Source organism: Leiobunum rupestre, chromosome 3, assembly GCF_980474605.1.
Source record: "Leiobunum rupestre chromosome 3, qqLeiRupe1.1.hap1, whole genome shotgun sequence".
Taxonomy (NCBI): domain Eukaryota; kingdom Metazoa; phylum Arthropoda; class Arachnida; order Opiliones; family Sclerosomatidae; genus Leiobunum; species Leiobunum rupestre.
In genome coordinates, this window is record NC_143386.1 from 60747262 (window position 1) to 60770131 (window position 22870).

A 22870-nucleotide genomic window follows, 5' to 3' on the forward strand; every position below is an offset into this window, starting at 1 on the left:
GATTGTAAGGACTGAAAGTACTTTTCAATTCAAGCTTGTGTTCAGTGTTACCTAAATGTCACTTTTTTAGAATAAAGTCCATGTCAGTGGCATAAGGTGGCAAATATCTCCAAAAGTGGCAAAAATGGCCAAAGTGGCAAAAATGGCCAAAAGTGGCAAATATGGCCAAAAGTGGCAAATATGGCCAAAAGTGGCAAATATGGCCAAAAGTGGCAAATATGGCCAAAAGTGGCAAATATGGCCAAAAGTAGCAAATATGGCCAAAAGTGGAAAATATGGTCAAAAGTGGAAAATATGGCCAAAAGTGGAAAATATGGCCAAAAGTGGAAAATATGGCCAAAAGTGGAAAATATGGCCAAAAGTGGAAAATATGGTAAAAAGTGGAAAATATGGTAAAAAGTGACTAATAATCAGTAAATGCATTTAAATGTTGTAAATAGTATCTTTCAGATATGTAGCATCAGTTACATGTGAGATAATGTTTCAGTTTTACATAAAAGAACCATTAAATACACCTTAAAGAAAGACGAATTCAAACTCGGGAAACATCGTTGAAAAATAGCGTAAAGAAATAACTAGATTGGGCTATAATTGAGTTTCTAGCCCAAAATCTAGTAACTAATCCAGTATATTTTTCTAAAATAGCACTAATAAATTTTTTCTTTGGTATGTTTTTTTATTTTTATTACAATTTATTATTGGCCACTATTTGGCAAATTAGCCAGTAAAAGTATAATTCGGCATGTCGGTATTTACGACTTTTTGCCACATTATTTGACACCTGACATTTACCACTTCTGAACACTGCTTCTGTTCGAAAATAAACACGTCCATTTACGTAGTAAAAATAATGAGTTTGCAAATCTCCAACTTTGAATGATCAAAAATGCTCAACCTTAATTATCAAATTGGACCAAAAACGAAATTTTTTTAAATTTAAATTAATATTTCTAAAATAAAACTATTTACAGTTGTATGTGGTTGTTTAAAAGTCATCAAAACAAAATTTGTAAATATTAAAAATATATTAGATAATAATTTAAAAATAACTATATTTTAAAATAATATTAATTTGGAGTTGCCCTAACTTAATTCCGGGGATTTTCCTTCACTTATTTTATTGCAAAATTTTTAAATTTTTTACTTATAGGTTAAACCTATTGGCAATCAATATTTTTAAATAAAAATAATTCAACTCAAATATTTTTAAATAAAAATAATTCAACTCAAATATTTTTAAATAATAATTGAACCCAATATTTCTTAAATAATAATAATTTAACTCAATAATGAATTAACTCATTTTTTAAATAATAATAATTTAACTCATTTTTTAAGTAATAATAATTTAACTCATTTTTAAATAATAATAATAATAATAATAATTTAACTCATTTTTAAATAATAATAATTTAACTCATATTTTATAAATAATAATAATTTAACTCATATTTTATAAATAATAATAATTTAACTCATATTTTATAAATAATAATAATTTAACTCGTATTTTATAAATAATAATAATTTAACTCGTATTTTTTAAATAATAATAATTTAACTCGTATTTTTTAAATAATAATAATTTAACTCATATTTTTAAATAATAATTTAATAAAAACAAATATTTCTAAATAATAAAAACAAATATTTCTAAATAATAAAAACAAATATTTCTAAATAATAAAAACAAATATTTCTAAATAATAAAAACAAATATTTCTAAATAATAATTTAATAAAAACAAATATTTCTAAATAATAATTTAATAAAAACAAATATTTCTAAATAATAATTTAATAAAAACAAATATTTCTAAATAATAATTATTAATTAATAATATTTTTTTTAAATATGCACAAATATAATGAATTTTTTTAATACCGTCTTGTAAAATAGAACGTAATTGTTTGTCGAGCTTAGTAAACAGTCCATAAATTGAAATGTCGTTGTTAACGAAAATAAAAACGCAGAAGTCTATTCAGTGACGTATAGAAAAAGTTTCCAAAATTGGAAACTTTTAAAAAAATTCAAAAAGTCTATTGTGTTTCTACTGGTAATACGTAAGCTACGATATATGGTGACATATTTGAAGTACTGGTTTTTATGGTACTAAGTTGTAACGGAAACTTTTTTTGAGGGGGTTGTAGGGATTATATATTCTATTATTCGTCTGGAGTGAGTCTTCATTGAAAGTCCCGGGATGCTGGGGTACTTGGGTGAGGACGTGGCGGGTCCCCTCGCCGGGAGATGGCGTGTAACCAGAGCCCCGTTAATCTGATTGTCGCATCGTATCAGCCTGCTGTCCACAAAAGTCCGGATTACGCCTCCCTTATTTGCCCAGTGACTCCGCGTGACGACATGATTCACGCGACGACTTATTGCAAACATGATTTATCCCTGATATTACACCAGATGAGCTATTGTAGCTAATCAATATTCGACTATTGATTGATAGGTGCCACAATGTTAGTTTTATCGATATCCGCGGTCGAGTTTTCGTCGCATTCCTATATTTCCTCACACGCGATGTTAAGTTATTTCCAAGATTTTTATGTAGATTTTCAGATTTTTGAAGGACCATTTTAAGATTTCTGTAAGACCCCATTTCGAGACAGCTTTAAGGCCACATTTCAAGATTTCTTTAAGACCCCATTTCGAGACTGCTTTAAGGCCACATTTCAAGATTTCTTTAAGACCCCATTTCGAGACTGCTTTAAGGCCACATTTCGAGATTGCTTTAAGGCCACATTTCGAGATTTCTTTAAGACCCCATTTCGAGATTGCTTTAAGGCCACATTTCGAGATTTCTTTAAGACCCCATTTCGAGATTGCTTTAAGGCCACATTTCGAGATTTCTTTAAGACCCCATTTCGAGATTTCTTTAAGACCCCATTTCGAGATTTCTTTAAGACCCCATTTCGAGATTTCTTTAAGACCCCATTTAGAGATTGCTTTGTGGCCACATTTCGAGATTCTATTAAAATCCCCGTTTCGAGATTTCTTTAAAAGCCCCATTTCGGGATGTTCTCAACAAAACCCCATTCGATATTTTCTTGAAAACCCTTTCGAGATTTTCTCTATAATCCATTACAACTCGAATTTCACATATTTATCTATTACTTAACATCGTATAGTATGGCAAATAATTCCATCGAAACGGTAAATTCCGAATAGGTCAAACGCGTTTCGATATTTAGATTCCCCCTTACAAAAGATAAGGTTATTTCCAGATGGGTAAAGGTTGGGGCCAGATCTGTCGTTGTCAATTTGGTCGTACCACGCAATACGGCACTGGACAATATTTATTAAAGAGGAAGAAAATTCGTAATGACACGCGCATGCCAATGGCGGCATCTCATCTTTCTACTTAGTTTAGAATACGAGATTGGACCGGCGCAGCGAACGGCTGGAGGAACACAGAGACGAAATTGCTTGATCAATTATGAATGGACCACTAGCCCCAATCTTGGATGCTCCCAGGCTCGTACGAAGACACCTCACCTAGCACTACTTCCAAAGGGGGAATCTATAAGCGTCCCATCCCGCTTTTGGTACGTAGGTAACCGCGACCATCTGCCCCTGGATACGAGTTCCCCCTTGATACGCGAAGCCTAAAAACGCATTAAAGAAGGAGGGGGGCCGTACACGGGGAGGGATGGAAGTAGTTTCATTTCTAAATACATGTTTTATTAGCGTTATAAATTCCGGTTGCCAAATGCATCTTCTTCCTTACCATCTTTCTCTTGACGCGCGGAGTACATGGAAACGTGAAAAATGATACACGAACCTACCGGCAAAAAAATTATTTTGCCAGAAACTATATCTGGGGGGTCGTGGAGGAGTGAGGGCGGGGAGAGGAAATATCAGGGTTTTACAGTGGTGCCATCTTTACTTCATTTTTAAAGCGTTAATGTATTTCTACAATGAGAACTTTAAAAATTTATTTTAAATTTTATAATTGAATTATAACAGAGAAGATACTTCATGATTGAAATTTTAATAAGAAAAATGTAATAATTAAATTATTATATATTAAATTTTCAATCACGAAGTATCTTGTCTCATTTATTATTCCACTTTAAAATTTAACATATATAGCCATGACTTTTAAAAATAAAAATTTTAAATAAATTATTGTAAAAAATTATATTTTAATAAGTAATAAAAATTAGAACTGTAAAAATCTATATTTTAGTTAATATTATAAATTAGGACTGTAAAAAATCTATATTTTAGTTAATATTATAAATTAGGTCTGTAAATATCTATATTTTAATTAATATTATAAATTAGAACTGTAAAAAATCTATAGTTTAATTAATATTATAAATTAGGACTGTAAAAAATCTATATTTTAATTAATATTATAAATTAGGACTGTAAAAAATCTATATTTTAATTAATATTAAAAATTAGGACTGTAAAATCTATACTTTAATTAAAATAATATATTTTCAAAAAATAAAAATGTAAAATCGATATTTAAATAAAAATTGAAAATGTAAAATCGATATTTAAATAAAAATTGAAAATGTAAAATCGATATTTGAATAAAAATTAAAAATATAAAATCGATATTTGAACAAAAATTAAAAATGTAAAATCAATATTTGAATAAAAAATTTCCGTATTTTTCCAATGCAGGAATCCCCACCGCTACTTGGCATGCTTATCGCGGAAGATTTTCGTCTCGATGTGGCTGACGGTTTTTTTTGACGTCACTATGTTAACTTAACAAACAACAACGTGAGAGGGGAGCGCGCGCAGAGGGGTTTTGTGACCTTACCATATGCGATACGCCAGGATAAGCATTCCAAGTAGAGGTATGGATTCCTACCTAATATAGTTCAAAAATTTTAAATTTCCCGGGATTTTCGGTCCATTTTTTCGAAATCCAGAAGTAAAACTAAACCTCTAGACTTAGTCTAGAATAAAAACCTTCAAAAAGTAATAAATGTTTCAATTTTTTATTTTTCCGATTGGCGGAAAATTTTCCGCATTTAATTTTCGCGGAAATTTAACAATTCTAGGGCGTAGCGATAATTTACGGTCGCGAATAGGAATATGGAAACTTTTCTGCTTAGATATACTTCTGATTATACTGACTAAAATTTGGTAAATTTCGTAGAAGCCACGACGCAACCGGGGTCCATATTAACCACCAAACGCGACGTCTTGTTCCGTATTTAAACCATATGGTCCCAAGGAAAAGTACAAGGCTTAACATCTTTCTCTGGTCCCGCCCCCGAGCCGACCCCCACCTGGTGGCCGCGCCGCTATAGTCGTATCGATTGAAACTTAAAAATGCAACCCCAAGCTAGAGGCCCCATCCCCATCCCCGCCGAAGTTGCGAGAAAATTCAAAACAGAGGGAAGAAAGCTTACAACAATCCAATTACGGGAGCTATCCATTTTAGAATCCCCCGGACTTTCGGGCCCCGAGATAGAATTTAGATTGAAAAATAAATTAAAAATAAGTAGAACTTGTAAACCAACCCAAAAAATTGCAACAAAATAAAAAAACATCTTCATAGTACGGTTTTAAAATAGCGATTTCAAAAAAAAATATGGACTGTTAGGCGACGCGACAGGTGGCAGGCCTGTAAAATGGAGCCCGTGACGTCACGATGTAGCGGCAGCTGCTACGACAGCAGCTGTTATTCGCCCTAAGCCCGACCCATCTCCCCCCCCCCCCTCTATAGACATCCTATTGAGATAAATATAGGAAATTTATTGAGTTTAGCAGCTATCCCCAGAATAAAGGATAAATTTATTTTTAATTCAGTGTTGTAAATTGTATCTGTTAATCTTAATTTATGGTGAGTTATTTATTTTATATTTAAATTTATTTTAGGTTTTTATATTTAAATTTATTTTAGGTTTTTATCATAGCTGTCAGTTAAATTTATAAAATCTTTTTTTTTAGTTTTAATGAAATTCAGCGACTTTTATCGAAAATTAAGGCTTAAAGGGATTTGAAATCTAAAGTTAACTTCATTATCTCGAGACCGTTGCGTCTTTGATTGAAACATTGCTTTATTCTCTCGAGACCGTTGCGTCTTTGATTGAAACATTGCTTTATTCTCTCGAGACCGTTGCGTCTTTGATTGAAACATTGCTTTATTCTCTCGAGACCGTTGCGTCTTTGATTGAAACATTGCTTTATTCTCTCGAGACCGTTGCGTCTTTGATTGAAACATTGCATAAATTCTCTCGAGACCGTTGCGTCTTTGATTGAATCATAGAACTCTTTTGAATTTATCGCATTTGATACGTTCTCCGGGTATTTGACGGCTTTGAATCAAACATCGACTTTTTTCTCTCGGGATTTTAGCTTGTTTGATTCAAACATCGACTTCTCTCTCTCTCAGGATTTTAAGTCTTTGATCGAATCATCAATTTCTTCCTCTTGGGATTTTCGCCTCTTTGAATCAAACATCAATATCTCCTGGACCACGAGAATAATACGAAACTCGATCAATCGTTTAATTATCCAACCTCTGGGATTTTTTACCAGACATTTCATCACTTACAAGGTTGTCTCACTGACGTCGGTATTTTCCCATCAGCTCGCCAAATATATTAAGTTTGTTTACCAGCCTTGACTAGGAATAATATGAAAATGAATCGCTTGAATATTTTCATCGCAATTGTGAGAAGAGAGATACATAAAGAAAATATTCGTGGCATTTTATCCAAACGCTTATTGCGGAATAGCCCGGGCAATCGGAACCCGCGATTGCGAAAGAAGCATTCCTCAAAATGCAATTAGGAAATAGTTCACCAGGAATTTTCATCTAGTCCCTTTTATAGGTCCGCTACCCTCCCTCGGGCTTCGTCTCGTTCTCTGGCTGGTTCCACTGCCCCCCGAAAATCCTTTTACCACAAAATTGTTGTCAAAATTTAAATCAGATACAAACAAGTATTATATAAGCTTCCACGGACAACAATGAAAATTTCATAAACGTAATTACTTCGCGTCCGTTAAGTGTGTGTTTTCGTTGGAAATGATGAAAGGCCTGTAAGCGTATTATGCCAACTGTGCATACTGAAATACTGCTGCATGGCAAAAAAATTAAGCGCAACCAGAAGAAAATAGGGGGAAGTACGCTTCTAGTCAGCTTTGGAAAGGCGTCACTTTTCGCGAATTTTCGCGCCAAAACGGTTTGGCAGGAAATCGCGGATGAATACATCGTTTAAAAAATCAATTTTTCTTAAATTGAACAATTGTAACATATTGTCCTTCACATTCTCTGCTAGTTGAGCTAAGGCGTATTTGCTTTCGTCGTTTATAGCCGTGTTGAATCAAAAGGAAAGTGGAAGTACTTTTTCAGTTTGGTTTATTATGCGTAAAAAGGCGTTTTCGTGGGTCACACGACGACTTCTACGGCTCAAAGCAACAGATACGTATTTCCCCTATTTTCTTCTGGCCGAACGAACTTTGGACTAGGACCTACGAAACTGGAGATTTTTTGCAATTGCATTAAAAGTAGACGGATTAAAGATTTTTGCAGTTACGTACAAGATAGCCGGATTGGATATTTGGCGATTTCATACAAAATAGACGAATTGGATATTAGTCAATTGCATCCAAAATAGACGAATTAAAGATTTTTTGCAATTGTACCCAAAGTAGATGGATTGCAGATTAATTTTTCCAAAGTAAATTACTTGTCACAGTAGACGGAATGCAGATTTTGGCAATTACCTCCAGAGTAGACGAAATGCAGATTTTGGCAATTATATCTAAAGTAGACGAATTAGAAATTTTTGCAATTGCCTCCGGAGTAGACGAAATGCAGATTTTGGCAAATACATCAAAAGTAGACAAATTGGAGATTTTTTGAATTACGAACAAAATAAACAAATTTGTTGATTTTTCAGTTACGTACGAAGTAGACGGATTATAATTTTTTTGCAATGAAACCCGGAGTAGACTGATTACAGATTTTGTTTAGAAAGGTAATCCCATTTAAGATTTTTTTGTAAAAGTACCCGCAAAAAAAATAGATTTCTTTCGGAAAAAGCTGCAATTCGTTTTTTCTAAGGGCCTCCAAAATAGACCCACTAGAGAGTTTTGGGAAGGAAATCCAAAGTAGACGTATTGGAATTTCCCGAGGAGGGCGAATTGGAAATCTTTTGTGGGAACATTAGAGATTTTGAAAATGAGCGTGCCTTTACCTCTCTCGCGAGAAGTACATGTTGCAAAAGTAAACCTTGCAATATATCGGAATGTTTTCCAACTGTTTCCTAGGTAAGACACAATCAAGGTCATAAGTATTTATTTATACTTAGAGAGAATAGGTTGAAACGTTTTTTAGCGTAAAAAGTGAGCTCCTTCCCCTTCTATCTCATTGGACAGAGTTGCCACAGTTTTTTCACAATCAAATTCCCCGACTTTTCCAGGATTTCCCTGAACATCTCCGGAGATTTTCCCTGACTTATTTTGTGTCAGGATTTTATATTTTTAAATTATATTTTATAAAAAGTTTCCTATTTGCAACCAAACTTAAATTCCCTGACTTTTCCCTGATTTTTAAACCCATATTCAAATTCCCTGACTTTTCCCTGATTTTTAAACCCATATGCAAATTCCCTGACTTTTCCAGGAATTCCAGGTTTTCCAGGTACCGTGGCAACCCTGTTGGAGCCTTAAAAATGACGTCATCGACGTGCGTTTCAGTACAAATACCATATTTTGCATAATATAAATGGTACTATTATTTTGAAAGCTTACTATATAGTAACAAACTGTACCATATTTCCAACCTATGGTACTATTTTTAAATTTACATTATTTATATTACTAAAATAATAAGAATTTCTTATTAACTATACAAAATCGTCAGATGCAAAAACCACGTAACTATACTTATTAATTTCTAATCGGCACGAGCGGCAAAATTTAAGAAATCGTTCAAGTTAGTGATTCAGATTTCTATGATTGACTACATCCACTCCCCATTAAAGAAACGAATTTAAATTAAAAGTAATTAATTCCATTTGATATTGGTACCATAATTTCTATAGTCTTAGTCGATAGCTACGCCGCAAAATTTTCGTTTTGAAAACGAAAACATTTGAGAGAGTTGTCCGTTTTCGGTATATCGAAATCTGGCAGCCTTGCCTGCCTTCCGGCCTGTATCTCCATACCGAAAATGGCCGGCGATTACGCTGCCGAAAATATTTTACTAAACTGATCGGCGGGGTTTTTTACCGTTATTTTGAATTATCGACTAAGACTATTGTTGTACCATTATCTTTTACCCTTTATACAATAATTCGGTCAGAAAAATATGGCAACGCTGGTCGCAGGGGGGGGGGGGGGAGATTTTGACCACGAAACCCCCCGAATTGCCTCAACAAAATAATTCTCCCAAACCTATAAATAAAAACTTTCTTGGTAATATGTTACTGTTAAACTTGATCCGTTTCCCATGGCTCTTAAACGGTATAAATATTTCAAATAATAAAATGAGGGCGTTCAAAATAAAAACGATATCGTTAACACACAAGAGGGGGGGTGACGGAAATTGCCGGATAAAATCCATATTAAGCGAGGCAATTCCGTTAAACGGTTCTCACCCCCGGTTCAGTTCCTTTTTAACAACGTGTTAAGAAGGAAGAGAGAGTATCCATTTCGGCGGGAGGGGGGAGTGCAAGGGCTAAAAGTGGCGGGATCAATCGCGTCTTTTCCGTTAAAAGCGCGCGCGCGCGCGGGTTTCTTTTTTTTTGTGGGCGCGCGCGCGCGCGAGGAGATTCCCACGCGGAGTACTCTCTAAACTGTCTCTCTCGTCGCGCGCGCGGCACTCGAAGGCGCCCTTGCCGGCAGGCGTTGGCGGCGGCGACTCCCCGCCAGCACGCGACAAGGAGCGGCGGCACCACGCGATCTCCTCTTACCCGCTTCCCCCCCACTCCTTCCCCCTTTTTCTTTCCGCGGACTCTTTTTTGTACTTTTCCGGAGCGCAACATCGGAAGCGTTTAGGGCGCTCCGTCGCCGGATCCACCTGTATGTTTTGGGGCAGACAAAAAGCGGAACTCGCGTGCCGATCATTTCATTTTCTTCCTTTTGTAATTTTTTCCCTTCTTCCTCGGCTTCTTCTTTTTTTCGCGGCGGAGAGATTTTTCGGCGGGAGCTCATTTTTTAGGCGACAGCCCTTCGCGGCGCGGTTTTGAGAAGCTAAGGGAATACAATCGGGGATTGTCGCGGAGCGTTGTTAAGGTTACGATACAAAAGAACGTATTAAGGGTATTGAGAACGTACACTTATATTTATTAGAAATTGTAGATTTGTTAATTTTCCCCAAAAATATCCACAAAATTTTCCGAAATGCGGAAAATTTCCGCAAATCGTAAAAATAAAAAATTGAAACATAAATTACTTTTTAAGGAATTTTTTAAACTTTTTATCGATATAAAATGTCGAATAACAGTAAACATACTACCAAATCAGTGGCGTAAATAGCGCCCCCGCAGACCCCGCGGCACGGGGGGGGGGGCCCAAACGTTTATGATTAAAATCGGTGCTATTTAAAAGGGCTCCGAGTCGTTTTTCGCGAGTGGGCCCCGGAGTTCCTAGTTACGCCACTGTACCAAATATTAATAGTGCTACATTGTTAATCAGTTTAAACTAGTCTAGAGGTTTAGTTTTACTTTCAGATTCGAATAAATGACGCGAAAATGCCGCTTTATTTAAATTTGCAAACAATATTAGACTAATCATGGAATGAAACCTTTTTATATTTTTCTTACAACACTATAAAATTGTATAGTGACATCTAGTAGCGGAAAACGTTAACTTAATTCTTTTTGAATAATTTAAGTTTTTCATTCCCAATATAAAGGTGGTACATTGCTAATAATCGTGCTACGAAAAAAATGTGAGATATATTCATATACGTTGTAATGTTATAACCATCGAGTTGGGAATATTAATCTAGAGGTCCAATCAAAACGTCGGATTTAAAAAAATAAGAATACTGCCGTCTGCTCCAAAATGAAGAGAAAACTCTATCATTCTACCCGTGGCGCCGTCTATCTCTCTATGGTTCGTTCAAATAAGACGCGTTTTCCGGCAAAAAGATTTATTTTTCAAAAATAATGGATGGCGCCACGGGTCATATGATAACGTTTTCTCGTCATTTTAGAGGAGACGACATTTTCGTAATTTTCAAAAACTTGTTTCGCGGGGAGCAGATTTGATTGGATCTCTAGATTAATACTCCCAACTCAATGATTATAACTGGTTTTACGGATAAATTGGGAGAGATAACGATACAGTTTAGCGATAATTCTCCTATAAGCCGGAGATAACGGATAAATGTCATGTAAGCCCGAGATAACGGTACCGTTTTACGGATAAATCTCATATAAGCCAGAGATAACGGTACCGTTTTACGGATAAATCTCATATAAGCCAGAGATAACAGTACCGTTTTACGGATAAATTTTGTATAAGCCAGAGATAACGGTACCGTTTTACGGGTAAATCTTGTATAAGCCTGAGGTAATTTTACAGTTTTACGGATAAATATCCTATAAGCCAGAGATAAAGTTACCATTTTACGGACAAATCTTCTATACGCCAGAGATAACGGTACCATTTTACGGACAAATCTTCTATACGCCAGAGATAACGGTACCATTTTACGGACAAATCTTCTATACGCCAGAGATAACGGTACCGTTTGACGGCTAAATATCCAATAAGCCAGAGATAACAGTACCGTTTTACTTATAAATTTCATATAAGCCAGATAATAAAGATATTGTTACAATAACGAGTCTATGAACAAAAGAAGCGTTTTACAACCACACCTAGATGGCGCTATAAGTAATAAGGGTATCGTTACGCGGCCAACTTAAGAGAGGGATAAATGACAAATTAAAAGATAAGGAAACCGTTTAACGAAACGATCGAGCGATGAATAAAAGCGGAGCCTAATTTGATCATGAACGTCGTTTATCCAGCGGAATAAATCGATAGCGTGAAACGAGCATTGTGCCCCCCCGCGAAGGACTTGTTTCGAAAGGGATCGGGATCGCGCTCGGAGCAAAATGAAAAGAGGAGAGCGCCTTCGCTCTCCCGCCATTAGAAACATCGTTTTCGCGACGCGTTCGCCCATGGCTATTTGCCAAAATGTCACCGCTTCTTTTAAAAAGGTTGGCCCGTAATGGGTGCAGGCTTGAAGCCTGATATCGCCGGGCCCGAGTGAGTGGCCCGCGAAACGAAATTGACGTCCAATTCTCCCGCGTTTCTTCTAAGCGCCCTATTGACAAATTAGTTGGCCGCGGAAGCGAGAAAAAATATATAAAAGCTAATTTTTCTTGTAACGAGAAATTTCGCCTTTTTTTCATCAAAAACTAACAAAAAAAACGCGATTCGCTCCATTTAAAAAACCACATTCAACTTTTTATTTTTTTCCAAATATAAGCCAAAACATATTCATGGCAATTTGCCAAAATATAATAAAAAATATATATATTAATTTTTATTTTTGGATAAATTTTTATATGCAATTTCATTTTGTATATAAATTAAAAACGTTTTGTCCGAAACATCCTGTTTCCAGTGAACGCTTTTCAACAGAAAAATTCTTGATAATTTCGTGCTTTTTAAATTACTTTTAACAACGAAGGTTAACCAACTATACAAGCGAACACGTTACGAAATGAGTCATCCAAATGTGTCCAAACGATACGTAACACCATAAGCAAATTTAATCGCTCGTAAGTATGCCATAAAGGCAGTCTCAAATGAAAGCTTGTTCACGGGAAATTACGTCTATTCCAAACTTTGACAGCTCGTGCCTTGGGACCAGGAAATGGCGTCTCCATGGTAACCTTTTCAATAGCACGAGGAATAAATTAATTTTCCATTTACGGTCCACTATTTCTATATTCCGTGAGGCATACTTACAAGTGATTATGTAACATAAGGTGACGCATTTAAGGTTAAAATAATTACTGGCATTACAAGTGTTAGCATATATGAAACATCACGTATGAAAAGAAGCTGTTGTTGCATTCGTTGCCTGGTAATAATTAAAATGATTTATATACGTTTAACGATCTCCGTACAAGTTCTTATATAAGAGCTTAATCGCTACTACTGGATCCTTTAATTTTAAATCTAGGTCCGAGCGAATTACACGTGCACGTTATCAAGCCCAAACTTAATCTCACTCAAACTTATAAACGCATTTCGCTTGACTTTTCAACAATTACAACATTAAAATTTGTCACAAATGTTAAGGTTAAATAAGACGAATGACCTGAACAAAGGGCAAAACCAAAAAACTAATGTAGTCAATCATAATACATACTAACGCCATCTGTATGCGTAAATTGCTAGAGGTAAAACTGAAAAATTTGTCATATCACAAAATACATTGTTTGCAATTGGCATTGCTAACGTCATGGTAGGAGACATATTATAACTAGTAGAAATAACTACCAGGGTCGTGACCTTGACGTTAAAAATTTAATCAGCAAAACTAAAATTTTTATGTAACTTTTTATTGAATGTTTTAGTTTTAGTACAGAAAACTCAAATCAATAAAATTTAATTATCAATTAAACAGGAATTTTCAACTTCTAAGGTTAATTTGGTGGTAAACTAATCTGTTGTGGGTCTTTTGCAAATTGCACATAAATATCAAATTTAACCACACTGCCACCCAAAATCTCCTCTCAATTATAATTATTAAATTAAAAAAAAATATTTTTAGTTTCAATACAAGCGTAGAAAAATTAGAAATTACGATTAACTTAAAAGTAATTGATAATTTGGGGTAGGTACATTTGTTCGAATTTAAATCGCAAATGAAATACGTTTTCGGACATACGATCCTGTTTTCCGGCATTTGTACCGCCGTTCGGACGAATGAAATTCGAACAAATGTACCCAAATCGATAATTTAGTTTCCAGTATAAAATTATGATATGCTACCTAATATTTAGTAAATCTTGTACCACATCACGCAATTTCTTAATGCACCCCTGTAAAGCTGTTATATTAAAATTATGTATATTGTGATAAGATAAATAAAATTTTTGATTTACATTGTCTAGCAAATCGTATACATTAGTTCCTAAATCAGGTATCTCAAAAAACCTAAATTTAAGCAAATAATATTATTTAAATTATTAAATACTAGAAATTTCTACACAATCAGGGTTCATACAGCTGCTATTGACAACTCGATTTCCCTGATATATCCAGGTTTTCCCACAGATAATTCCCTGATTTTTTATATTATAATATAAAAGAAGTATTAATGTCAAATTTTTGATAAGAAAAACTTATTGATGTAAATTGGTTTTTATTAGGGCAAACTTTCTGAACCCTCATAAATTTCCCCAATTTTTACAAAATAAATGGTAATTTCCCTGACTTTTCTGACTGATTTCAGGTTTTTAAGGCACGTATGAACTATGAACCCTGACAATATAGTTTTTAAAACCGGTACAAATTACGATAACATAAAATAACATTTTTAGTATAAATTAAGTGTGAAATGATCATTCAAAAAACGACAAAATACATAGCAAATATGGGAAAATTCATTTACGTGGTTTTGTTCCCGCTTGAATCGCGGGGTGCCAAAACTAAGGGGGACCGTTGCATGTAATATCATTCAATTATCTAACCCTTTTTTTTTGGGGGGGGTCCTTTTTTTTGTTAACTTTACACACAAAAGCCATGTTTCTCCAATGACTCATAAAATGACGTCACTTACAAAGACGGTATAATGGGCAGGGGTAAAACCCCGATGGGGTTCATATTTTCCTTTTATTATCTATATTTAATGCCACACGCAATTATATATCTTACTCCGTTATTATAATAAATACAAAACTAGAGTAAATAACCTTTACATTTTCCCCTAATGAAAATACAACCTTTACATTTTCGCTTAATGAAAATTTAACCTTTACATTTTCGCTTAATAAAAATTTAACCTTTACATTCTCGCTTAATTGCTAAATGGCCGCCACAAAATATTACGACATAAGAAATAATATTTGAGTAAGCATACAACTACGAATATTTTACGCAACTATTTAAGAGATAGGTAACTTATTGGTGTAGACGGTTTTTATCTCAAAATCATATCTTGGAAATTCATGTTTAAATTATTTGGCAAACGGCCTTCGCTAAAACGGCCATGACATGAAATGCTAACCGGTTTTTTCGAATTAAATACAAATTGACTAGACCGTTAATGTAATTAGATCTTAATAGCGGCCCTAAGTTACAACCATACTAAATGGAGTAATAAATTATCTATAAACGAGACCCCCCCTTAAAGAAGAAAACGTTAGAAATCCAGGCCCACAAAAGTTCGACCTTGAAATAGCGCGAGTTTAGGTTAAAGGTAACGACCTCGAGACCTTGGGGCAAGCTGTTATCGACGGGGGGTTCGTAAACATTCAAACCCAAAAGAGGGAGTGGTACATTGGTACGGGAGTAAAACAAGAGGGGTAACAGCCCCCGCCCATATCCCAAAATAAAAAACCAAAAACACTACCGACAAGCAAAAAATAAAATATCTTTAAATAAATAACTTACTTTATATTGCAAATATGGTTCAAACATCTGCGCCATCATGTTCACTGACAAATGACGACACTCGGGGCACCGTTGTCAATCGTGAAGACGCAAAAAAATATTTAAATAAAACTCCTCCGCGACCAAAACTTCAGTTTTTAACAGGTCCCGTATCACCGCGAAAAACACCTCGGGTTTTCTTTTTCCTTTTTAAAAAAAAACTGGGTTGACGAATCGTCCCACTCAACGTCAAATATGAGGGGTCATGTCCACTGTTTTCGAGTTTGAAGGGTATTTGTTTACAACGAAATTGGAAGACGCGAAAAAAAACCCGCAAAAATCGAGCGAAGATGAGCTAGCGAACGCGACGAGAAAAAAAAACAATTATGGCCGCGAGCTCATGGACGAACTATCGCGCGCGCAAAAAGATGAAAACGGAACGGAACGAGCGAGAGAGAGAGAGAGAGAACGCACGAGCAACGACCTTGCGTTAACGCCGAGTTTGCCTCCTTCGACGATAGATCTACGTTTGGCCGCGTCCGATCTGTGACTATTCCCCGAACTCGGGCGCGCTTGAGAGTTTCGGAGGATGGATCTCGAGCTGCGGCCGCCGTTGAACGGGAACACCGGTATATTCGTCAACCCCCGTTACATATCGCCCCCCCCCCCCCCGCGCGCGCTCTTACAACCACCGCCTCTTTTACGATTGCCTACGCGCGAGGGGCCGTCCCTAAAGAATCTTTTATTAATTAGGTATTAAACGTTTTCGCCGATTCTCGTCATGATTGTTTTAAAAGGGCCTGTGAAATTACGGGCAATGGCGCGTTGCTAGTGGCTTCGCCTATTTCGTTACTTTCGTGGCTAGAGGAGCATTTAAATCCTAATGAAAGTGACTATATTTTGAGAGGAAAGCGTTCCAAAATTTATAAACGTATTAGATGTAACTATTTTAAATTAAATTTTGATTTAGCGTTTGGAATAATATCAGAAGTAAATGAACTTTTGATTAGGCGTGAGGGGAAAACGTATGTAACGAGCACTTTATCAACATTCGTGACAAAATAAACTGTATACGAAAGTAAATTGACATTAAAGGTAATTTAAATTGCGTTTCGTTCAACCATAAGTCTATAACATTCTTCATAAGTATTGGTTTAGAAGCGTAAGTTCGTGGACAAAACAAAGCTAGCAGCTAGATGCTTTAAAATTCCCACAAACGCCACTAGAGAGCAGGCCTATTTTAGCGCGTACCTCTGACGTATTTGTGTAGTTTTAAAAGTTAGAACTGTTAAAATAAATTTTTATATAGAAGTCTACGAGTGCACGGCCATTTTGAGTAGTTCAAAAAAAACCTTAAAATAAACTCTGCTAGATGGCGCTGTATACGATGACGTAATTTGCGAGAACTACTAAGCCCCTACCAATGCACTTACTGAGTATCTACATTTATTGTAATGGGACTTGGCAGCATGACGCACACAATACATCACCCAAGCACTTTCCAATTGGTAAAAGCTATAGCCAAAGGTACGGCGTGACGTCATGCTACCAAGTCCTTATTGAGATGACGTCACTTGAATACTACAATTCATGTGATCTACATTACCAAATTTGTACATTGTTAACTTTTATTCGTGACCTAATCGCACGCAATTCGGGGAGTGTTAGTTTCCCTTTAAGAGCGGTGGAAATTCACGAAATCGTTGAGCAGAGGGGGAACTAGAGAACATTTCTACGCTTGCGTTTTCATTGTCGATCGATCGATTTCAATTTTCGCCGGCACATTAAGTTACAATTTGCAGAGGCAACTCCTATGTAGATCGGAGCCTATATGACTCCCCCCCCCCCTCCACTCTGTAAAGCTTAAAAGGGGGGCGCGTCCTATTGTTTTAAACCGATCAAATTTCGAGTGTTTACCAATTTTCAATGGACGCGTCCTGTTTATCCCCCCCTCCCCGATCCCCTGTTGGAAAGCTTTGACAATCTTACGTCAAAATGTAGGCGGGTATAAAAAAGAGGATATCACGTACTGGAATTAAATCGTGACCGAAAAAACCTACCGGTAGATGGAGATAAATGTCTAAGGGCGTGGTCTAATAAGGTGAACTATTAATAATAATAAAAACCTTACCATCTAATGTTTGCTACGTTCATTTAAAACCGCTCAATTTCCGATAGAGTAGAGGATATTTACGAATGGAAAACGGGCCGAGGCTTAAGGCACGAAACAAAAACAGTCCCGAAAATCCTCGAATTTTAAGCAGTTTAGACGCAATAATGTAGGCGATAATTAACGCACAGTCCCCGAGCAATATCCCCAGCCCCGTTCCTTCCCCCTCCATCCCGAACCTCGTAGCCGCTCCAAAAACGATTGCTTCCCCCCTTTCACCCCTTCTTTGCGAAACGAGAATAGAGAGCCGCGATTGGTGGTCGCCCCTAGCAACGGGAACGTTCCATCTCTGGTCGTCGTAGAAGAGGGGGTCGAGCGTACCCGTTGAAAGAATCTGGGAAGGGAGCGCGGAGTTTCGGGAAAACGATGTCGGAATCATGGCGGGAAAAAAATACGCGCGCGCCCAAGAAGAAGAAAGCCCCTCCCCGAAAGAACAATTTCATCCCCATTTTGATTCCATTCCCCTCGCACGATAAAGGGAGTTCACGAAAAAAATAAAACATGACGATTAATTTGTCGACTTTTTTAATCTTTTAAGGATTAGATGCAATTTCTAAATGCGTAGTAATTTAATAACTTAATTTTAATACGACCGTTTCATTAGGCCTAAGCGTTTAAAAACTTTTGCTGGTTTAGATGTTTATAATTGGTTGGTAATTATAATAGTGCACTTTCATCCAGTGGCGGCTTAAGAAGGCTGGGACCCCGGGGCGGCGGCAGTGTTTTGTGACACCCCCCAGGACCGTGCAGAAGTTTTCACGGGTCCGTCTTCTTCAAGTTTAATCGTTCTGATTTGCACCCCCCCCCCCCTCGAGCTTCTCTGATGGCACCCCCTGCTTTCATCTCTTCAAAAGGATGTTAACAGGAGAGAGTTACTGTCATGTACGTTTCAAAAGAATGGATTATGCCATTTAAGAAATTTGGTTTAGCGAGAAATAATTATTTCTGGAAATTTATAAATCCGAAAGACATGTTGGAAATCAGGATAAATATTACAAATCACGGGAAATACGAAGAAATATTTGTAGTTCTCGGGAAATCTAAAAATATTGGAAGTATTGAGAAATCCTAATAAATATTACAAATCTCGGGAAATCCGAAGAAATATTTGTAAAAATCGGGAAATCCGAAGAAATATTATAAATCTCGGGACACCCGAATAAATATTTGAAAAATCGGGAAATCCTAAAATATTGAGAATTTTATAGAAATTCGAAAATATTGAGAAATTTCTGGAAATCCGGAAATATTGAGAGATCGAGGGAAATTTGAAAACATTTGAAATATTGGAAAATCTCGGGATATCCGAAAACATACTGGAAATATTGTTAAATAATTGGAAATCCGGATAAGAAATCTCTCGAAATCCTAAAAAATTAAATATTGAGATATCTCAATAAATCAGGAGTAATATAAGAAATCTCCGAAACTCGGGATATCCGAAAACTAATTAAATATTGAGGAATCTCCGGATATCCGAAAACAAATTGAATATTGATAAATCTCAAAAATCCGGAAAAATATAAGAAATCTTAAAAAATCCGGAAAAATATAAGAAATCTTCAGAAATCCAAAAATATATTAGAAATATTGATAAATCACGATAAATCCTAAAAATGATGGAAAATAAATATAAATGAAGTAGCTAGTTAGGAAATGACCAGAAAATAGTTTGAAAATAGCAAACTACGGACGGTTCTGATTTTTCAAGGCCAGCCCAGTCCGGTATCGTCCAGTAATTTCCTTAGTCATTGCGGTAAAAGGGGTGGTACAACATATACAGAATGAGGAGATAGATACTTACAAAAGGTTTCTATTAACTTCTGATATGATTCATTCCACTTTCGTTCACAAAAAATGATTGTTGCATTTGCCATTATTTATCGCGTTAACTTGCAGATTTTTTTACCAAAATGTACCTATTATAAGTCTAAAATAAATAAATTATGATCCACAACTGTGAATTTATTTTTAAGTTTAATTAAGTCTTTAGTAGTTACATGATTATCAGGAAATTAGTAATAATGTGAAACATGTCTTAAAGAATCAAACCTGTCAACAAAAATTAATATTAAATTAAAAACTAATTAAAATAATCAAATTTATAACTCAACGACCATATACAGCAACTAAAAACACGTGTTAAAAGTACCAAAGTTGTTCCTACTTGGAAAATTAATGCTGCAGTAAAACAATTTCGTAATTCAAGGATTTCGTCATTTATCGCGTGGTCTGTAATGGTAGCTTAGCTTTCATATAAAAATGCCACGTAATTAAAAAAAAAAGTACACGTATTTATACTAAGACCATAAGTAACATAATAACAATAAGTATGACAATTAACGAGATTTACAACCAAACTGATTTTCATAGGTATTGCGTAATCAAGATGTTTTCTCAGCACAAAGCCCTCTAGTGTCTAAAATATGCGAGACTTCCGTTAAGCTGAAATATCTGGTTTCCGATAGATAGGTGTAATATTAGGCTAAAATCATAAAGATTAAAAAAGTTTTTCTCGGCGCCACGAGCTCATTTTTTTTTATCACGCGTGATTCGCACGCGGGCTTCTAAACAAAGCCAAAGCCCCTCGCGACTCCAGAACGTGCTCTCCGATATTAGGCTTAAATTTTTATCAAAACGTAGTCATCCAAAACGGTAAGTCACGAGTCCAAGTCACAGCTTGAAGAGAGTATCAGTGCCGAAAAAAGGTTCGGTTAGAAAATTAGCATTAAAGCAATAGGAAGTGTCATACTTATTGTTATTATGTTACTTATGCTAAGACTAAACATTAATATTTATTTAATAGTTATTAATGACTGAGGAAAGCTGTTGAGGAAAGTAATTTTTGTAAGTAATATATGCTAACAAAAAAAATTATAAAAACTTGAAATGATGAAACAAATTTTACAAGCATTGATTTAAAAAAGGTTACGCTTTCAGTTTTCCGTTTGCGTTTTTCAAAAGGGAATGTTTAGCGTCTTTTTTATTTGTCAAATTTTGGCAAGAGCTCTGCAAAGGCTACATCTGGTATCAAATCAACTCGTCACCTAACACAATGTCGTAGCCAGGCTACGGTAGCCAAGTCGACAGCACTGGACGCAAAAAATCTCCGTTAGGCGACTTAGGCCTAACACAATTTTTTCACGTTGACGCAAACAATTTCCGTTAGACCTAACCAAAGATAATATAGAACACCATAAACTAGATTCGAATTCAGACCGTTTTCCGATTGATGGTTTTGTAAGGAAGCGATTATCCACTTCCGGCCCGTGAACTCCAAAAAACCGGCCTCCATAAGTTATTGTAGGGCGCTATTTAAAGATGGTTACCAAGGTAACTATTGAGTTTAATTTTCGGAGTTCCAACAAGAAGTGAGTAAGCGCTTTTGACTACACGCAAGGCATTGAATTCGAATCTAGGGTATATGGCTTATATTATCTTTGGTTTGGCGTAACACAATTTGTTCTTTAGGCTTAATGCTTGGTGTCCACTAGCGCTCGTTACAGTGCATTTTTTCTTCACGCGCGTTAAACATTTTGTACGTCCCAAAGTGGAGTGATGCGCCGTTACGCACGCTAGTGGAAACCAAGGCTAACAGTTTTTTCACGTTGACGTCAAAAATGATCTTTAGGCCTAATGCTTGGTTTCCACTAGCGCGCTTCATAATGTCATTTTCGTTAAAACGTTTCTACTACTAGCTTGAGCAACTGCTGTGGCCGCGCCTCGTGTAAAGCTGTTTTCCTCCTTGTTGCGTGGCGGGTTTACTTCTGCACAGGGTGGCCACATTTGATAACTGAAATTTCCCTATTGCGATAATTTTTTTACTTATGAAATCTCAATATTTTATCCCTCGCTATATTTTGAAGCTTTTAATACTAATTTATATTAATATTCAGTTTAGTTCTGAAAATAATTCCAAATATAACGTTTGATTTATTACAAAATTACCTACATTTGAATAATTTGGCAAAATATATCCTCAAAAGTCGCAAATGGATATTAAGATCGTGACCTTCATTACTATCAAAGTGACAAGCAATTTTGGAACGTATTAAAAATGTGTCTTACATTTGTGACCTATAACATATCCATGGACTAAAGAACAGTTTTCCCTCTTAAATTGCATTATTCCCTTTTAACGTTTTAGAAGGTTGAAAAAGGCCGGAAAATGGAAAATTTCCCCGCGTGTGGCAGCACTGCTTCTGACATGTCAGGATTAACAGGTGAATTCCCTACAATCACGGACCTTTGCGCGTGCTGTGCATGTTAGATAATACCTGTGTCTTATTTCATTTTTGTACAGCTATTATACAGGGTGTTAACTAAAAAACGATACAGAGCCAATTACTCAAAATGTGTTTTATGTAAGAATTTGAAATTTGCAGGTTTCATAGAGGGTGCAGGGGGACAAATGTCAATGAATATTTCACTGACCTTGAACCAGGTTTTCAGTTTTCAAGGTCATTCAAATTTTATCTCGAGAACCATTAGGATTAGGAGAATGGTTCCAATTAGAAATGTGTTCTACGTTTAATTTTAAGTCTAAAAATTTCAGCGTAAAGGCTCGTCCAATGAAATTTGTACACAACACGGCGTTAGCGTGCTTACAGGCTAGCTGCGTTTTCCTTGTGTTTGTTGTTCCTAGCTGCCACATACACCAAAAAATGTTTTTATTATATTATGAAAAAAAAGCACACGATATTTAAAATAATATATTTTCTTTGAAAGATAGGTGACACCACCGTCTAATGATAGATGTGAGCGTTCGAGAAAGTGTTCCTCAAGACCCCAGCCACAGCAGATAAAAATTGTGTCTCTAGAAGTACTATTTTCCCAACTCATTGGTTTTATCGTAGCGCCTCTTCTCGGACGATTTTGCTCGAAGCAAACCCAAGAACAAGACAATTTTCATCCCCTCCCACGACGACGGAAGAAAAAAAGATCAAGGAAAGTTAAATTAAGAAGGTAATATTACATTTGAAGTGAGCCGGTGATTTGCCGTCATAAAAAGGGGGGGGGGGGGGGCAATTTACGAAAACAACCTTGAAAACTTTTTAAGAGATAAGACAGAACCTGTATAATTTCGAAGATGAATATTATTATTATGGAAATGTCAATGATCAGATGACTAAACATAAAAATGCA

At 35.7% G+C, this 22870-nt stretch overlaps 1 protein-coding gene across 5 annotated transcripts in view; it reads right to left on the reverse strand.

Annotated features, from left to right (window-relative positions):
* LOC149953533 (TOX high mobility group box family member 4-like) overlaps positions 1–16135 on the reverse strand; it is a 108455-nt gene extending 92320 nt beyond the window's left edge. For 2 of the 5 annotated variants that reach the window (XM_090168890.1, XM_090168889.1), the window contains exon 1: positions 15577–16133. In XM_090168890.1, the coding sequence (XP_090025016.1) occupies positions 15577–15615 (39 nt within the window). In that variant the 5' untranslated portion in view covers positions 15616–16133. Of the gene's footprint in view, positions 1–15576 lie in introns of all 5 variants that reach the window. The other 3 variants (XM_090168887.1, XM_090168886.1, XM_090168893.1) reach the window with 2 other exon arrangements.
* Positions 16136–22870: the final 6735 nt, after the last annotated feature.